This window comes from Vanessa tameamea, chromosome 5, assembly GCF_037043105.1.
Source record: "Vanessa tameamea isolate UH-Manoa-2023 chromosome 5, ilVanTame1 primary haplotype, whole genome shotgun sequence".
In the NCBI taxonomy this organism is placed as follows: Eukaryota; Metazoa; Arthropoda; class Insecta; order Lepidoptera; family Nymphalidae; genus Vanessa; species Vanessa tameamea.
The window spans coordinates 6,090,794-6,110,082 of record NC_087313.1 but is presented as its reverse complement, the minus strand read 5'-3'; the positions used below and the strand labels follow the sequence as shown (position 1 = coordinate 6,110,082).

General features: G+C 30.2%; 1 protein-coding gene across 2 annotated transcripts; it reads left to right on the top strand.

Moving 5' to 3' along the window:
- Window positions 1-1,168: 1,168 nt before the first annotated feature.
- Esyt2 (Extended synaptotagmin-like protein 2) lies at window positions 1,169-19,281 on the top strand. Of its 2 annotated transcripts, none has more exons than XM_026629151.2 (24): window positions 1,169-1,490; window positions 1,698-1,799; window positions 4,617-4,814; window positions 5,114-5,155; window positions 6,188-6,328; window positions 6,741-6,817; window positions 7,339-7,405; window positions 8,540-8,685; window positions 8,894-9,014; window positions 9,711-9,774; window positions 9,906-10,012; window positions 12,241-12,335; window positions 14,341-14,389; window positions 14,639-14,728; window positions 14,826-14,912; window positions 15,004-15,162; window positions 15,394-15,546; window positions 15,828-15,930; window positions 16,401-16,529; window positions 17,099-17,174; window positions 17,388-17,480; window positions 17,557-17,653; window positions 18,002-18,142; window positions 18,273-19,281. In XM_026629151.2, the coding sequence occupies exons 1-24, from the start codon at window positions 1,488-1,490 to the stop codon at window positions 18,357-18,359; spliced, it is 2,427 nt and encodes an 808-aa protein (XP_026484936.1). In that variant the 5' UTR covers window positions 1,169-1,487; the 3' UTR covers window positions 18,360-19,281. The 2 variants fall into 2 exon arrangements, with proteins under 2 accessions (XP_026484936.1, XP_026484937.1); XM_026629152.2 differs by lacking the exon at window positions 12,241-12,335 and adding an exon at window positions 11,245-11,330 and having other exon boundaries at window positions 1,171-1,490.
- The last annotated feature ends 8 nt before the right edge of the window (window positions 19,282-19,289 follow it).

Genomic DNA, 19,289 nt, shown 5'->3' with positions numbered 1-19,289 from the left:
TTTTATTTTTACCATTCCATGTCAACTATAAGCGATTTTACATAACGAAGCTAGTATTTAATTTTAAGTATAATTTACGATAAATAATTAATGAGATTAAAATTGAATTTATAAATAAATATAGATAAAGTTTAATGAATTTTAATAAGACATAATAATTAAATGAAATCAATTTAAAGAAACTTCTATTGTCATCTACGTAATTGTTCTTTTTTTTCCAAATAAATGTTGTTACTAAATAAGAACATCTGTTTTTCTTTTATTGCCTTCATCGCCCAATTTATACAAGTATGTAGTATTATTTTTAATTCAACTTGCTGATGTCGGTACTAAAATACAATTTTTTGGATCAACAGTAACGACGTTAACATTTAAGTTTTCAATTAAAGGGAAATTTACCCTTTGAAATGTTAATCGTTGATGATTCGGAAAAACACCTAACTGCAAAAGTGTGGTTAAATGATGTCATAAACCATATTGATCTTTTAGATCGATATAAGTAAAAGCCAGAACAGTATATTACACGGACGGACATTATTAAAATTGTAAGTCAGTCCGCAAGTGTTCACCATTCATTCAGAAACGATGATGTCATTTAGATAATGCATGGACGCATAAATAAGTAACAAAAACCGAAAATAGGTCATTCCAAAAATATATGCAAACTATTCCAATTCAATGAAATGAATAATTAAATCTCCTTTTGTTTATATATTTTAATATTTCACGTTCAATTTATTCTTAGTTATCGATACTCGGTACGCTTAAGAATGGATAATATTTTTGTTATTTCCCTCTATAATAATTAGAAATTATGCACATTACACATACATTAACGTTTTTTATAAACAACGAATAGTTTTTATCGAAAAACTTGCAGGTGACTCAATAGGTATCAATTCATTTTAAATTGCTTCAAATCAAAAAAAAAAAGCCTTGTGTTATTTCATATTGCTCATTTTAGTTACATTTACATACAGTTACTTACATTTAAGTATAATAATACCACTAGATGCTATGTTTTCAAGAATATAAATTATGAAGGATCTAATAATAAATCAAACGTAGAATCAAGCTTCAATATCGAGTACTCGTATCTTGCGATCCGATACCCACTTAGCATCGATTATCGAAACTGTCATTCGTATCTTCGATTCTTGAGCCGAATTTAGTTTTTACTTTATGTTAACCCTTCTGTCTGACTCTGTCTTCTTTTCAAATTAAACATAAAATTGTAACAAACAACATTATATTTTTATCTTATAAATAAACAAATTCATATTTATATTTATCATTGTGTAGAAGGAACAAAATAATATTGGGTAATTGGTATACTTTTTTAGTTATACAAATCACAATTTGTTAGTATTCGTTTTGTAAGACTGTCTGTAGACGTTAGTGCTTATTGAGTTGTTGCTTAGGTTGGTGTTTTTAGTATATAATTCCTGTACATTTGCAACGCATCAAGTGCATTTCTTGCACCCAGCATGGTACGTTTTTTTTTAATTTTAAGCCATTTTTTATGAATTAAATTGTGAACCATCTCCTGTTATAAATAATTGTGACGTATCGACATTGACTAGATTTATTTAAACACAAAGTAAAAATATTACATTATCGCACAATATATTTTTAATAATAAAATTATTGGTTTTTTATTGTATAGAATTTTAACAAATATATCAATATAATTTTAGGCAAATGATAACAAAATGACAACAAACAGCAAATTTGTTCTACCGGTAAGCAGTGATGACAATTTGAGTGTACTGTCGGTGATCTACAGATTTTTTAAGAAGGTTAGTCATAATAATAAGATGTTAAGGTGACTTTTTTCTTTATAAAAATATAATACTTCTATATGTACTCTAGAAAGAATAAATTTTCTGTCAAATATCATTTAAAATTTAATAAACTAAATCTAATATAATATATGGATACTTTTATTCAATAAAATAGCACATATAACTAGAGACTTTTATGAGAAACATGCAAATAGAAAATCTACACAAAATGCAGACTCGACTTTTTATTCACAAATTGATTTAAAAACATTAACATTCTTATTCATATACTTTATTTAGTTTATTCTATAAAAAAATTATGGCTTCATATTAATAAAATTCTATTCCTACTGATGTTATAATATGACAGTATATGTAAATATGTTTCTCCAAAATAGAAACCTTGGATGGTTTCCAGATTATTTACACATAAAAGTTTGAATATTAGAATTCAAAGAAGTATTTAAATTTTAATTGAAAATCAATAGTAATGCATTTACTAACTAATATTGGTATGCTGATAGCTGCTTATGAATCATAACCTTGAAACAGCCACCAATCTTGAATCATTGTAGAGGTATTTGACCTTAATTTTTTCATTATAGGTTGTTCAAACTTTACAATTAGAATTTGATATTCTTTACTTATTTTGATATAATTTGAAATGAAAATATGCATATACACATTTTTTTACTTTCTCACCTAAAAAATTGTTATAATTTCATTACTAGGCAGTTATTTTAAAAAGATACATTTTTTTAATTGACATATAAAATTCCATTGTTTTTTTTGTAAACAGTTTTCAACATTTATCATTGGTACTTACAAGTAGGTTAATTATCTGTAAGCAGATTTATCACTACCAGGTAATTAGCTGATCTCATTAATATGTATAAATGTTTTTTTGATGACATATTCTATCTGGCAGCTTAATGTACATAGTACTAATATTTGTGTTACTTATTGTGACAATACAAAAATATTTTTTTTATATTTTTAATAAATACCATAAAAATAGGTACAAGCATTCCAATTACATATTATGTCATCGAGTAGAATACCATTTTGAATACAATTTTCATTGCAATTATTTTATCATATCAACTTAACAAAACAACTAACTGTTAATCAGTCAGGGATGGAAAATGCAGAACCAGAGTGAAAACTATAAACAAATGTTAGAAGATCATATGGGACGATAAATCAACATAAAGGGCATACCCTTTACGTTGATTTATACTGTCATATGAGTCCTTCTTTTAGTTATCTCAGTCTTAGTTATTTCAAAAAAATAATATTGGAAAGTGCCCCATTTTTACAAAAAGTAAAGAAGAGACATAGGAAATAATCCAACAGTAACAAAGAGTAAAAAACAGTAGTGAACTATTAATATATAATATCCACCCAGGTGAAATATAATTAATGAAGCATTAATTTTTCTTAATACCCCAAAGTAATTCACTTATTTTAATATGTAAAAGCTATAATATAAGATGGAAATGTTTAAATAGAGTATTACAAGGTGGAATTAAAATTTACAATTATAAACAAATTATTTAAATAGTCTACTTAAATGAATATAATATTAATTAATTGTGATAAGATAGTTATAGTTGAAGTATTTATATATAATTGTACTTACTGCTCAATAGTGAATGTTATTAGGTACTAGGAATAAGATATTTTATTGTTATTTATATTTAACTTTATTTAACGCGTTGCTCGCGTTTTAGGTTGGTCGGCAATATGTAGGTATAAAAAAGTAGTCTATGGCCTTCCTTTATGTTCAAACTTGATTTTACAACATTTCATCAATTTCGGTTCAGTGGTTTGACCATGGAAGAGAAACAGGTAGACAAACGGAGTTACTTTAATATTAGTATAGATTATCATTTTTATTACTTTAATCAATGAGTTAACAGGAATGCTTTTTTTAACGTCGTTCTTTATTAACGTCAAATAATGCACAAATTAATTTGTCAGGATTTAATATTGATTACTTAGAAGTAATTCAGTTCGTTTTTATTGACGTTAAATATCTTTATTAATAATAATTAAACTTGCAGCGTACACACTCCATAAAGAGTAGGTTTAACAGTTTATAGTGCTGATAAAATAAAAGGTGACATCATTCATGCTAAAAATATTCCCACTAGACAGGAAGTGACCTAATATCACGAACTTCAATGGTTTTATTATGGATGTATAATGTATCTTTACCTCTTTAAAGCATATAAGGAACTAATTTCTATTTATGTATGAGGGTCATGGTTAATTAAAAACCTTTAGTTGTAACAATTGTATACGTGAAGGCATTGTATTGATCGTACAAAACTATCGAGTAATATGAGTAATGCGTCGTTTAGTCGAGTTAGCGTGATATTGTTAATTTAGATATTTTTGTACATTTCAAACTGTATCGATAAGTACCGTTCTCATTAATTGATAGTAACCATTTCTTAAAGATCACATGAATGTTACGGCTGGTGCACTAAAAATACTCCGTAAAGATTTCATATCGAATTACACATTCCATGTATCAAATGAAATAACATTTGTTAAATTTGCATCGCTCTTATACTTTGCATATTTTATAAAAAAGATAAAATAAACTGATTCAAAAATAATAACGAAATTTCCGTCTCTCTACAATAGAGTTGAAAACTATTTAGATTTATTTTGATCTGTGTCTAAACTATAGATTTTTATTTGTACAAATTAAATTCGTATAACTATTTGAATGTTATTTATAATTTGAATCTGTTGTGTTTTTAGAACACTTGTTACTAATATTTTCTCTGACAGTTCTCTGAGTTTTATGTTTATTTATAGGTTACAATAGTAGGTGCAGTATACTTGGTCGGTTATATGCAATGGAGCGTAGCATGGTTGATTGGTCCCGTTGTATTATCGGTGATGCGAGATCAGTGGCGAAAGGAAAGCGAATATCGTCGAAATTTGGCGAAAACAGCCGCGCTGTCTTCAGAGAAAGATGTCGTACTAGCACGACTCGATGATCTTCCGGCATGGGTACATTGTAACAAAATACTTTTACAATAATATACTTTTTTATTCACTAAGCGATTTAAAGCTAACTAAGCATAAAAAATTAAGAATCCGAGAAAACGTAATAAATACCGGTGAAAAGGCCGTGGATTCAGTTTGTAGCTACACCGTATAATTAGCAAATTTAAAATCTAAAATAGGCTTACGCTACAGCAACGATCAATATACACAATAATGATTTATTTACAGTAAATAAAGACAAAATAATAATAATAAACGAGACAGAAAAGACAAGAATCAATTTTATAACATGTTTATTTTAGGTCTTCTTTCCGGACGTAGAAAGAGCAGAATGGCTTAACAGGGTAAGTCGCCTTTGTGATTCTATTACTAAACTAGTTGTTACCCGCGGCTTTGCTCGCGTAGAATATGAAAAAAATTAAAATTTACGTTAATGTAAGACCTCTTTGTATACGACATTGGTGTGTATTTCAGCCCTTAGGGTAGAATATCAAGAAACGCTTAAATACGTATCTACTCATTTTTAATCGGTAGCCCAAAAATAAAATTTCATTTCTTCAAAAAATACGGACAAAAAAATTCCATCCACAAACGTTCAACCCCTTTAGGGATAGAATTTCCAAAATTCGCTCCTTAGTGGGTGTCATGATATGTTAGTTTATAAGTGTACAGCCTAAAATATAAATGTTATGTTTCTAGTTCTAAAAATGACAATACTTTCAACAACTTACAACGTTTCATCCCCTTTTCAACCCTTTACTGCATTTTTTTCCAAATAACAAGTAGCCTATGTCCATTCTCAGACTCTAGACTATTATTGTACCAAATTTAATTTAAATCGGTCCAGTAGTTTTGGCGTGAAAACGAGACACACAGTCAGAGTTACTTTCGCATTTATAATATTAGTATGTATGATTATGTTTTTGTACTATTTTCAGTGAAATGAGTATGCCTATGTATAGTTTACTAATAGTAACAGTTAACTTATTTTAAATTGTACGAAAATTGTTGATTTGGTTCATCGTTCTCATTTCCATAGTTAAATAAATACATTTTAAATGGGCACTTCTTAGTTAGAGACAATAGGTTCCGTATCTAACTGGTATGCCAATCATCGTTGATATGGCAATGTCGCTGACTATGCCAATAATGTGCCAAATCTGTGCGTTTAATAGCATATATGTAATATTTTTCTATATATTTTGCGTACAATGTAAATTCTGTTGTTAAACCTATATAAATAAATGTCACTTAGTTGACACTTTCATTTTTTTAAATATAAATTAAAAAAAATAACTTTATTGCATGTAAACAAGGATATTAACTATATACTATAAGGATATAACAAATGTTTTAATAGAGTATTTTCTGAACAGATTCTTCTACAAGTGTGGCCCAACGTTAACCATTACGCAAGAACTCTTCTTAAGGACTCCATAGAACCAGCCGTAGCCGAGAGTTTGGCTAACTATAAGTTAAACGGATTTAAGTTTGAGCGAATGATTCTTGGTACCATTGTAAGTTTATTCGATTTTTTTAGTCTATGGTCTTACAATAAACAAAGTAAGCCTTTCTCTTTGAAAAAAAATCCCTTCATAGAATTAGTCCCGTGATTCCCTGGACTAATATCGTACCCACTTCTAACCAAGCATTATGCTTAATATGGGGTTGGACAGAAATATTGGTAATTTCTTGAAAACAGGTATCGCTAGTACATATTCACTTCTTTTTTAGTATGATATTTTTATGAAAATTATAATTTCAATCTAACGAAAACGAAACAAACACTTCTGTAAAACCTGCATAATAATAAACTTTTTCATTATCAGTTTTGATATGAATTTTATTGAAGAGTTTATTTCCGCAGGTGTTGTAAAGTCCTGTTATAGAGTACGTATGTAAATGTGCGATGCGTGTGTTTGCCCGCAGGCGCCGCGCGTCGGAGGCGTCAAAGTTTACGATAAGAACCTTTCTAGAGATGAGATCATCATGGATGTAGACTTATTGTAAGTTCGCTATCTTAACTACATAGAGTGACTAACAGATTAGTCAACATTAGTAGATTGTATGGCTATTAATTCGTTTAAATTTGGATGCGTTGATGCAATGAGAGTGTGGTATTTATTTAATAGTGGCTGTATACACGTATTTTAATAATACGATTAAAGCGTTTGTTTTTTTAAATTCGGTAGGTTTTAATTTTGGATATAATTATTATAAAAAAAGTATTTTTTGCAAGACTTTTTTTTTCTTGCAATTAATATCAATTTCCCTCTGCTGGACAGTAGCCTGTCCTATTAATGAGAAGGTTTGATGCCAATCCAACACGCTTTTTCAATGATGTTCGTCTTAATGGTCAAGGATGAGTTGAATTATTAACGCACATTAGACAGATGCACGTCAGTGGTGTTTGCCCGGAATCGAACACGCTGTCTTTGTTTGAGGTTCACATATCTTACCTACTTGGGCCTTCTCAGCTCGTGAATAATGTTACACTCTTATATTTAGACAGTGATATTATTTTCAGTTATGCTGGTGATTGTGATATTTCATTCGTCCTTCAACGTATTAGAGGAGGCATTAAAGATCTTCAGGTAGGAAAATATTTGTTAATTTATTTATGTTATATAACTAGTAAAACCCGACAGATGTTGTTAATTGCTTGTGTAAATACCATAAATACTCATGGCGATCATTTGAAGGTTTGTTCTGCAGAGATCGCAACAAAGTGCATATATGGTATAAAACCTTCTCCGTGAAAAATTTTATTTATTTGTCGTGTTTCATTTCTTATAAAAAATTATAATGAATTGTATTGATTTTATCATTTAAATAGTTCTCGTTATATTTTAAAATATGTATTTGCAATAATAGTGTCGTTACTCACGACCAAACCCCAGATTTATTAGCTAAATTATTTTTGCCCGGCACAAGATAAACCCATTTAAACTTTAAAGTAGAGAAGTTCTCTGCAGTAGGCCAAAGTTATGTTCCTACTGGTAGTACTGTAATGCAGTACTACCAGTACTTACAGTTATTTGCGCGAGCAAAGGACATATTCTCTCATAGGCAGGCCTCGTGTGGAGGTCATATCTGCATAAATAGTTATTTACTGAAATAGTAAAATATGAATATCAATACGATATAAGACATACTGTTACTATGTATTAACATATATACTTATGACACAGCAATTGTCAGTTATGAGCAAAGCGATTCCTTCCTGTAATAACTATACCCTTGTCGCCTTCGAGTTTTTATTCATGACATATAGATTTATTTTATGTATATTTAAACAGTAGCTTGTAGTAATCGTTTATTTAGACATTGTTGAGACATTATTTTTTCTCAACACTTAATTAGTAATAAAAACATGCTAAAAAAAAATTTATTACTAGTTTGTTGCATAAATAATATTTATAAAAAAACATACAACGATATTGACTTACAAACTTTCATTCCAGCATGTTCTTTTAGAAACATTTAAGTAACAATAAGAAGCAATTAAAACAGTTGTATTTACAGTAATTGAGTTTCGCTAATACTAATTAGATACGATTGAATCCGCTGTTTCATCGTGATTATTATAAGCTATTTCATTAAGCCTAAGCCTTATCTTCAATGTTGCATAACATTTTAGTTTTTATTCCGGATTAACAGCATGGAGTCTGTATTAGTGAGACTACCGCATCTGTATATTATAGTGAAAAATCTTTTTTTTTTTCTAGATCCATGGCATGGTACGTGTGGTGATGAAGCCGCTGATCACGAAGATGCCGCTGGTGGGGGGGCTGCAAGTGTTCTTCCTCAACAATCCGTCCATCGACTTCAACCTCGTAGGCGCCGCTGATGTCCTAGACATGCCTGGCTTTAGGTATCTATTATTTGGACTTATGTTAAATAATAGTATAGTATATTTTATAAATTAAAAATTATTAATCTGTAATTAATGTTCTAATTTAATAAGTATTGCGTAGATGAAATGTAGAATTTCACTTTGAAATGGATTTGTATCGTATAATTATCTATTGGAGACAAACACGTAGATAAATAATATATTATAATTGTATATTATTTTCCAGTGACATTTTACGACGATGCATTGTGGAGCAAATAGCAAATATGATGGTTCTACCAAACAAATTGCCTATCAAATTGAGCGACGAAATTCCAACCGTTGACCTGCGCATGCCCGAACCAGAAGTAGGTTATTGCATCAATGTTGTCTTACTGAACGATTTTAGCCTATTTTGATACTATTTTTTAGGTTGCGAGAAATGAAAATTAAAATAAGTGTAGTTTAGTTAAAGAAGACTCTTAATATTTAGAGATGAAATATTCAATGAAAATATTTAAAATGTACGTTTTTAAGTCTTTAGCGGACATTATCAACTTAGAGATGGAAGATTCAATGAATCAATATTTAAAATGTACCCTTTCGGTCTCAGCGGACATTACAGAGATTAATTAAGTGCAAAGCCCTCAATCTAACGAACAAAACTAACAGCTTTGCATGTTTTCCGAGAACATTAGCAACTTCTTAATTTCGGACTCTCTCAAAAATATCTTAGCATAAACCCAACACCCTATAACTTTTACTGTCAAGTCAAATCTAGCTGGCCGTTTAACCAACGAGGTTGTTAGGTATTACATAATGGAATTGACATTCCAAGCCATCATGAGAAGAAGCTGCATATTTTAGTAACTTTACTCGTTACCTGGGTTATACATGTGACCTTATTGGTTCATCTATTATTTATTTACCAATATATATGTATATAAATTTACAGTTTTATTTTACTGTGTGTATATAGAGTTACATAATAACAATAAGAAAATTTACGCTAGGTTAGATGTTTATATATATTTTTTATTTACAATAAATGTGTTTCTTTCAAGGGTGTACTTCGTATTCACCTGGTGCAAGCTCAGAACCTAATGAAGAAAGATGTGTCGATGTTGGGTAATATAAATGAAAATTAAAAACTCTTTGTAATCATAAAATTAATTTAATAAATAGGTATAACATCTATGAACCGTAAATAGTCGTAAGTAGATCGATTAATCAATAAATAAAACATTCTTCACTTGCAGGTAAAGGCAAATCGGATCCTTACGCCATCATAACAGTTGGCGCGCAGCAGTGGAAGACCAAACACATCGACAACAACATCAACCCTCGCTGGGAGTACTGGTGCGAGGTGAGTTGTTACCTCATAGTATTAGATACGTTACACTATTTGCACGGTTACGGTTAATGCACTGATTTTAATTTTTTCAATATAATCAACTTAAAATGACTCTATATTTATAAAATGCTTGTAGATAGATTCGTTAAGCGGACACATTTGATAATTTTAGAATGTGTTCCCTTATTTCGTAATGGTTCTTTGGTGAGTACATTAAGATTGATTTATGTAATCTTTTATATCACTTCTTTATTTGTATTGAATACTCAATGTATTGAGAATATGCATGTGATTAAAATGGTTCTACAATATTCAGTGAAATAACAAGTAATGTTTATTCATTGTCATCCGTTACTAACCTTGTATATAAGAATAATCTATATCATTATGAGATCCTGTTCGATTTGACCTTGAAATAGATTATTCAATGAAAAATGGGGAGTTTTTGTTGAGTTTTATCATCATATTTATATCGAAGTAATATAAATTACTAGTTTCTACAAACATGTATAGACATGCTTGTAAGTAATTCCATTTATCTTTATACTGCCGTTCCAAATGTTGTTAGAAAATGACATTTTAAAACCAGCGTCGTAAGCCAGCTTTTAAGTGTACTCTAAAAAAAACATTATATAATATAATAAATTCTTATTATATTATATAATGTTTTTTATTTTATTTAGTACCGATATAGGTATATGCATGTATGTACTTATATGTAGAAATATAAAGAAGTACCTAATAAACATCTTTAATATAAAAAGGTCTTTATCGATTTAGTTACTAAATTGGTACTCTTAGTATTAACTTAGTTAAGTCCAAATAAAACAGTTTACTATAAATATATGTATACTTACAATGTACATATATTGACGTCAAACGGCGTTCCATTTTGGAGGTGCCATTCTATCAACATTTGGAACGGTTAATATCTGACTTCATTTTAATTCTATTATAACAACCAGACTGAAAACATTCGAATTCAGAGGATCCCATCTTTGGCCTAAAATATTCCTACTTTTCAAATGACATTCTAAGCGTGACTTTTTTATTATTTTTATTTTAAAATTACTTTCAATATGTAACACTTTTCTTTCTACTTTTTTCAATCATTTATTCTAAATTAAATTTCTCGCCAGACTTTTTCTGTTAGCTTGTTCGCCTTCGCTAAATTGGTCTGAAAAAGAAATGATTTTGTTTTCCTTACTTATGTTTGCGTGGGACTATGCGTGTATGGCGTAAAGGCGCGTATAATGCAATCCCTGGGTCAAACATTGGACATAGAAGTGTTCGACAAGGACGAGGGCAACGACGATGATAAGCTCGGCAGGTGAGTGCGGTGCGGGACAGGAGGTGGCGGACGGTGGTAGGTGCTACACGTGCTAGACTACTTCGTCCTTAATCCCAAACGATAAGGTTCAAAGTTGTCAAGCAATGAAGAGTTAACCATACTATTCTATTTCTTCATTTATATATACGTACATTATGCGATTATATTTAATTGGCATACATGCATGGCACATTATGATGGTTCAACAGTAGTTTAGTGTATGCTGCTTTAGTAGTTTATGTTGGCGCGCTAAATAATCCTGCTATATAAGAAAATAATATGTTTGTTATCTAGTATTTAGGTAAAATTATTCGAATTTTATTGTACACTGGTGATTATTTTCTTATTAAGCACTTTATAGCTGTAATTGTTAACTTATATCTTCGCTATTGGAAGATTACGAATTCCAAATGTTACCTTAGTGATAATATTATATATACGCAATCTTTCAAAGCAGTGAAATAAGCTACAGCAATTCTCTCGCTTTGCTTTCTCGTTTAAATATATTTATACTTATTTATTTTTATTTATATTTATGTATATATGTATATAGCACTATTACGTCAGGGAATAGTTCAGGGATAAATATGCCTGGAGTCTTATCTATAGCGTTTTTTCAATATGATTTTAAATTTTATTAAGTAGATATTTATCTTCTTTCAAATATTAAATTCGTAGTTCATGGTACAAATACTCTTAGCAGTTTTGATGAATAGGTTAGTTAATAGCAATTTACAACTAGAACAAATTTCAAAAGATAATGAAATCAATATAATATATTATTTTAATAATCTTATTTTTCTATTAATCTAGTCAATCTTTATATAAAATTAGTTTGTTAAACACTGCGCGTTATTAAGTTGAAAATTTAGCGATTTGGTTATTTTAACATGTTGTAATTTTTCCAAAGGCGATTATAAGCTCAAGAAAGAGCCAGATGCTGCAGTGCGAGTTGTGGGACTGGGACCCGGGGATGGGCATTCAGAACGATGACTATCTCGGCAGGTCCGTTCCGCCCCACGCACACAATGACATTTGTTTTGGCGTTACTACTCTGTGGATTTTCATATCACTCTTATTAGTAGAACTTGATACATTTTTTAATTTCAAATTATAAATACATTAATACTGAGGGTGATCTAAAAATTCGTAGTTACATGTTACAAAATCATAAGTTTTCATGTAAACTTGCCTAATTTTGTGTGGTTTGTCGTTGATTTATGCGTATTTGGCTAATTATTATTGAGAGCAGGGAAATTACAGACGTAAACGGACTGGTTTATGGTTTTTTTATAATTACAGTTTATTTTATGTATAATTTAATTTATTTGGTTTTTTATAATATTTAAGTTTATATAAATTAATAATTTCAACTGACATTTTCCGCGTAGCGGCGTTGCAAAACTAATAACAATTCTAACCCGTAGTATGTGTTGTTTTGCACTAATCTGTGTGAGTTTAATTTTATGATATACGCGGTGGGTTGTGACAGTCTGTGCTGCGACAGAGCGCGACGCGCGCTGCCATACAGCTTTACGACTGGGACCGCGCGGGCCGGGACGAGAAACTCGGCAGGTCGGTCATGGGGCGGCTCCCGTGTAACGTGCATCGTACTCGACATACACGCCTTAACCTCACATGTAATGGCGCGTATAAATGCATTTTGAGATCATTCAACGTTCTGTTAGACGATTATCACGAGGCGTTTGGTTATCTGTAGAAACATTTGTTATTAATAATAAATAAATATTGCAGTACACTTTCATACACATGCATTCAAGAAAAATTTAAATAAAACAATTTATAGTAATTTAAAAGTACCAACGTACATGTCCCATTGCTGGTCAAAGGACTTTTAGAAAAAAAAAAAAGGTTTTTGGAGCTTAGTACACAACGCTGCTACAATGCAGATTGGTGAATACTTATGTGGCATAATTTCATCCAACACGATGTATGAATAATAATAATAAACACTAATTATGTACATACATATAAAATTAAGCAACATTTCTTTCGCTCCAGCTACTTGGTCATCAGCACATCGGCGCGATATATTTTTGAATCGAAATAAAAAAAAACTGGTTATAAATTGTTTTATTTCTACTCATATTTATATTCACTCAACAAATGCTGTTTATAGACATTTATTTTTCAGTCAATGATGAGAATTCTGTATATCCATCGTAGAAAACTAACAAAACTTGTGCATGCGCTATGTCGGTTTTCTTTACATTAAACACGTAAACGAATTGAAAATATGAAATAAAAACATAAATAATAGTAATACTCAACGCCTCATCACCACGGAATAGAATAAATGCAAAGCTTTTCATTCAATGCACGACTGTCACAATTACTTTTTATATTCCTACTAATCTTTATAACTACGTATGTACTTATAATATAAATAACGAGTTTGTGTCTACGCGTTCATATCTCGGATATGATCTCATTACACGGCACCTCTCGTTTCAAATAAAACTAATTCGACTAACTTATTAAATAAAATTGTAAGATTGACGCTTTAAATAATAATAATCTAAAATTGATTATAAACAGGATATCAGCGCAAAAGTAACCTTCGCTTACTGTAATATCCATGTAAAATACTTCGTGAATGTAGTTAAGACTTTTTTGTAAGAACAATATTGTATAGACTTTTTTTTTAATTGGATTCGGGTAGTTTTGCGCCGCTGCCCACAATTTTAAAAACGTTTGGAGGATTATTTTTTCTTTGCATGCATAAATTATTGGTGTCGTTATTAGTGGCTTGTTTTTAAATGTTTAACTAAAATCAGTTTATGAATTGGAAAAAATGTACGGATTTATATTTAAAAATAATCATCTAAAATTTATAAAAGTTATATAATATTAAAAAAGTTTGTAAATAATTTAATGATATTGTTTTACGGGTTTTCTTTCGTTAACAATTTAGTGTGCTTTACCATTAAAATTTGTTCACTTTTTTTTTAGGCCTTGCCGTAACATTAATGTTATAAATAATTTTCAGATGTTCTTTAGATATCTCACAAGTTGTGCGCGCGGGTCGTTTGGATACGGTAAGTTATTTCAATTTATTACACAATAGTACATAATTTACAGTTTCTCAGTTATCTTTCATAACTACTTTAAAAAAAGTACTAAATTCAGCTTGTTTGTTTTTATAATTAAGTATTTTTTAATTAGGAATAAGGCGCGTTTATAAAATACTACATGTACTATACAAGAGCTGATACTTCTATTCAAATTGGTGATGTTATTCATATTTTTATGAAAGACATCAGATGGATTCGTGTTTTACGTTTCAGTGGCAAACACTCCAGCAGGCAAAGACCGGCAAAGTGCATTTGCGATTATCTTGGCACCGATTTTCCACTGACTTGGCCGACCTTAGCCACGTAAGTTTTTTAAATATAGTTTACTATACTTTTCTACCGTACATAATTCTCGCAAAACAAAACTTCCTTCGTTCTTTGTCTTATTATTTGATTTTAGGCTCTTACTGAAACTCAACTTGTGAAGAATGCAGAGCTGAGTTCAGCAGTTGTATCAGTTTACATAGACTCGTGCAAGAATTTACCAGTAAGTACTACTAAAGTAGTTACTTTTTGAAATTAGTTTAAAAATAGAATACTTTCTAATTTGATAAACTAAAATTACATTGAATGGACAGAATGCGCGTGCGCAGTCCCGACCCGATCCATACTTGACGGTGACTGTGGGCAAGAAGACTGAGAACACTGCAGTACAAATGCGTACCGACAGCCCTGTATACGAAATAGGATATTCTTTCCTCGTTCAGAATCCTGAAATCAATGTTCTGGAAATAAAGGTACTGGAGTTATAATAATGGTATAATTTTTTTTTACATATTACTCAATAAAGCTCGTCAAAGAGCAGTGTATTATAGCAAAAAGGTTGGCTAAAATCCGTTCCTACTTGAAAGAAGGATAAATACCAACATAAACACTCATATTCATAATATTAGAGTTGGAAATGTTAAGGCTACATGTTTAAATTCAAAATAATTCACAATTTTATTTTTTTTTAAATATGTATTTAGGTTATAGATCAGAAGACCGGCAGTTCACTCGGCCAGCTAACCTATGGGATCTCTTCATTATTGAAAGAAAAAAATCTTACAATGTTGAGCCAACCACTGAACTTGCAAAAATCTGGACCCGAATCAAAAATTATTATTGCAGCACAACTAAAGGTAACCTTATAATCAATTTTAGCAAGAATAATAAATAACACGAGTATGAATATCTTCCTTGTCTTGTCCCCCCGGCCCGCTACACCCTGTCCTCGCCGTAAGACTGTCGCCAGGGCTGCCTATTAAATATATATTGGAATGATCATAACTATCATAATACATAAAAAAAAACATTTTTCATTCAAATAGATTTTGGACGCAAAGCTACTACTTGTTTTTGACTTTTGAGGCTTTAAATAAATGATTCTGTTCAATTAATTGCAAATTTCTTTAACTTTTAGATCTTAAAAGAGGCTATAAGAGAGGAGGATATCGATGAAGAGATTGCGTCGGTCGCCTCGAGCGAGCCCGAGCCCGAGCCGATCGCGACCACAGACAACTCTGGTGAGAATCGTAGAAAAATTAATTGAAAAAATAATATATGCTTTATTTTTGCCTGTTCACAATTTTCATAAAATTCAAAATATATTTATTCAAGAAGATAAATCAACAAAAATAAATCGAAAGCTTTATATATATTTTTTTTTTTTTTGAAGAATATATTTACACTTGTATATCGAACGAATATATTGTAACCTTTTTTATCATCTATATAATCCTGTTTTAAAATATAGCCTTTTGTTAATGTTCTTTATCATAAGGTTCATAAATATCCCGCTGAGTTTCTTTCGCCGGTTCTTCTCAGGTCCGAGGTGCTAAATTCCGAACCGGTGGTAGATTTTTGACAATCAATAAGCAAGTGTAAACACTTCTATATTGAATAAAGATTTTTGATTTGATTTGATTTGATTCATATAAAAGAGGTATTATCAAATCGCAATATTTGGATCTACATAGGTGTACATTCATTGCAGTAAACGCACCACCAGTTCCATCCTCGAACACGGATCTTAAGGACTTAGTAGATGCAGCTCCAACAATTAACCAAACCGACAATGTATCTGAAAAATCGATACCCGTTGAACAAATCATAAAAGAAGTCGGTAAGATGAATTATATTTACAATATATATTTCAAATTTAAGTTTAAAATGAATTTTAAATCAATTGTGCGCCAATGACGTTCACAAGCGACAAACGTAATAATTTCCTAAAATACGACGAGTTTAATCGATAAACTATAGCTTACAAGTCATTTTATAGTTAGGAATTATTTGTAGGGAACAATTATACGTTCACTTCATGCCACAGTTATTTATCGATATTACTAAAAGCACAACACTAGCATTTTTAGTATAAATTTACTTTCTTCACCTAGCATAGGTACGAAGACTCAGGGATTTTAAGTTTTTAAAGTTGTACCTAGTTTTGATAAAATGGAAAAAACCTATTGAATGGTCCAGAAATTTTATAACAAAACATGCAAAATATGCTGAACGTTTTTTTTTTTTTGTTCCCTATTTTTATTTCGAAATAAAACACGTATCATTGTATTGTATTAACCAAATGTCACCGTTGTTCTTGCTATTTAAAAAGATAGTAGACATAATGGCTTGTTGACGAGCAATAGTTAAAACGCGGGTCATACTAAAATACATTACTTTTCATTCCAGACGTACCTCAAGAGAGCCAAATTCAGCCGGAACCCGAATCACCGAAGCTAATTCATAGAACTTCTTCTTTGACAACGTATACATTTTAATTCATACTTAAATTATATAAGAAATCATTTTGATTTAATGACCTACTTGAAATTACTTGTGATGTGCAAATCTAATTAAGAAAATAAGTCGAATTATATTCTAAGCTAACAAAGTAGTCTTCTGAAAAATATTATTAATTATTAACTAGGATAAAAATAATGTAAGTAATATAAAATTTATCAACCATAATTTATTTTAGGTCCGCCGGTGAAGCTGGTCTGGGTCGTATCTTATTGTCCCTTCGCTATAGTATGCAAAATCAAATTCTCTATGTTGTTGTACACAAAATTATGTAAGTACCTACTTTCATATTAATATAAATATCCTAAGAGAACAATAAATAATTATATATTTTCTTTTATGAACAGGAATATACCTCTTAAGGACCCTACCAATGTGCCTGATCCATATGTAAAGTTGTATTTACTACCCGGACGATCCAAGGATTCTAAACGGAAGACTGCCGTGAGTATTAAATATCATATAATACCGACTTTCCGGAAGCATTTACGTAAGGATTTTATTATAATACAAAATATTTATTAGAAAAACATTGCTGGGAACAAATTAAAGACATATTTAACAAACCCTATTAAACAAATACTTTATTATAACTTTAAAAAAATATTGTTGAGTTTTGTTTTGTACAATTTTGTTTAAAAGCTGTTATGACTCAAGTAAAAATGTAACTGTTAAATAAATTGTTGCTGTTACATTTGATAACATTTAAGAAAAGTAAAAAATTTCAGCAATAATTTAAATAAGCTTAAAATGTAACTCTATTTCTATATTTCTATTTAATTGTGTTAACAGGTGGTAAAAGACAATTGCATGCCCGAATATGATGAACAGTTCGAGTGGGCCATCCCGCTAGCCGAGTTACATTCGCGCCAGCTCGAAGTGACCGTCGCCACGCACAAGGGTTTCCTCGGTGGGAGCCCCATCATCGGACAGGTATTCATATATTTTCCTCAGCATGATAAATGTCCCACATTGTTGTCGATGAAATGTTTTTTGTAAGAAATGCAATCGCATAAAAAAGTGTCAAAATTGTAGTCGCTTTTATATGAACATTTTTTTGTAGGTAATCGTGCAACTGAATCAGTACGACATCCGTGAAGCCAAAACATTGTGGTTTGATCTTTTGCCTGAATCATCACCGCGAGAGTAAACATTTAGCAATTAGATGCTTAAAATTTATTATTATGTCAAAGCTTATGCTAAGCCATATTTAAATGATCTGACATAACTTTTTTTAAATGTATTTTGTTATATTACCGCTAGTGTACATGAATAAAACAAAATCGGAAACATTGTACAAAACTTATTTTTACACATTATGTTACGAGGATAGTGAACACACGCATACACGTATTCGCAATTTTAAGAACACCCTCCAAACAAAGGCAGTTGATTGATTATTTAGTAATGCAATGCGTAGGGTTGATAAATATGCTGAATAAGAATCGATTTTATGTGGAACAACACTAAGCATAGCACTTTCAGTACAAGTGTTATGTATTTATTATGACATCACTACCAGATTATTTAATTCTCGTGATCAATAAAATGTAAATAGGGCCCTTTGGTTTTGTTTTTATTAAAATAATACATGTTACCAAAATATGATTTCAGTTTGCATTTTTAATGTTGTTGTTGAGTTAAGATTTGTTCCATCTTAAGAATGTTCTACATCTAATCATTTCATTTTACATGTATTAAAAAAATGCCTTTTTCTAATAATTACTAAAACACGATATTTACGTTATTCTATTTTTATGGCTTTTGTTTTAAGATGGAGCATTATCTCGAATAAGAAATCTTATAATAAATTATCCTGAATGACAAAATTTACATATGTTATTTAATTGCTGTTGAAATTGTAAGAAAATAAAATATTTATTTATTTATACAAAAGTTTATTGTTTCATAAGTCTTATCAATGTTGTATTTATATTTTTACAGTCGCTATTTAAACATTGTTACTTAATTTCAACTTATGAATAGTTGTATTTTACTAAATAAGTGTAACTAACATTGTATTACGCTTTAACTGTATGCTTTTCTATCAGAAGTAAAAAAAAACCTTAGTTATTGTTGT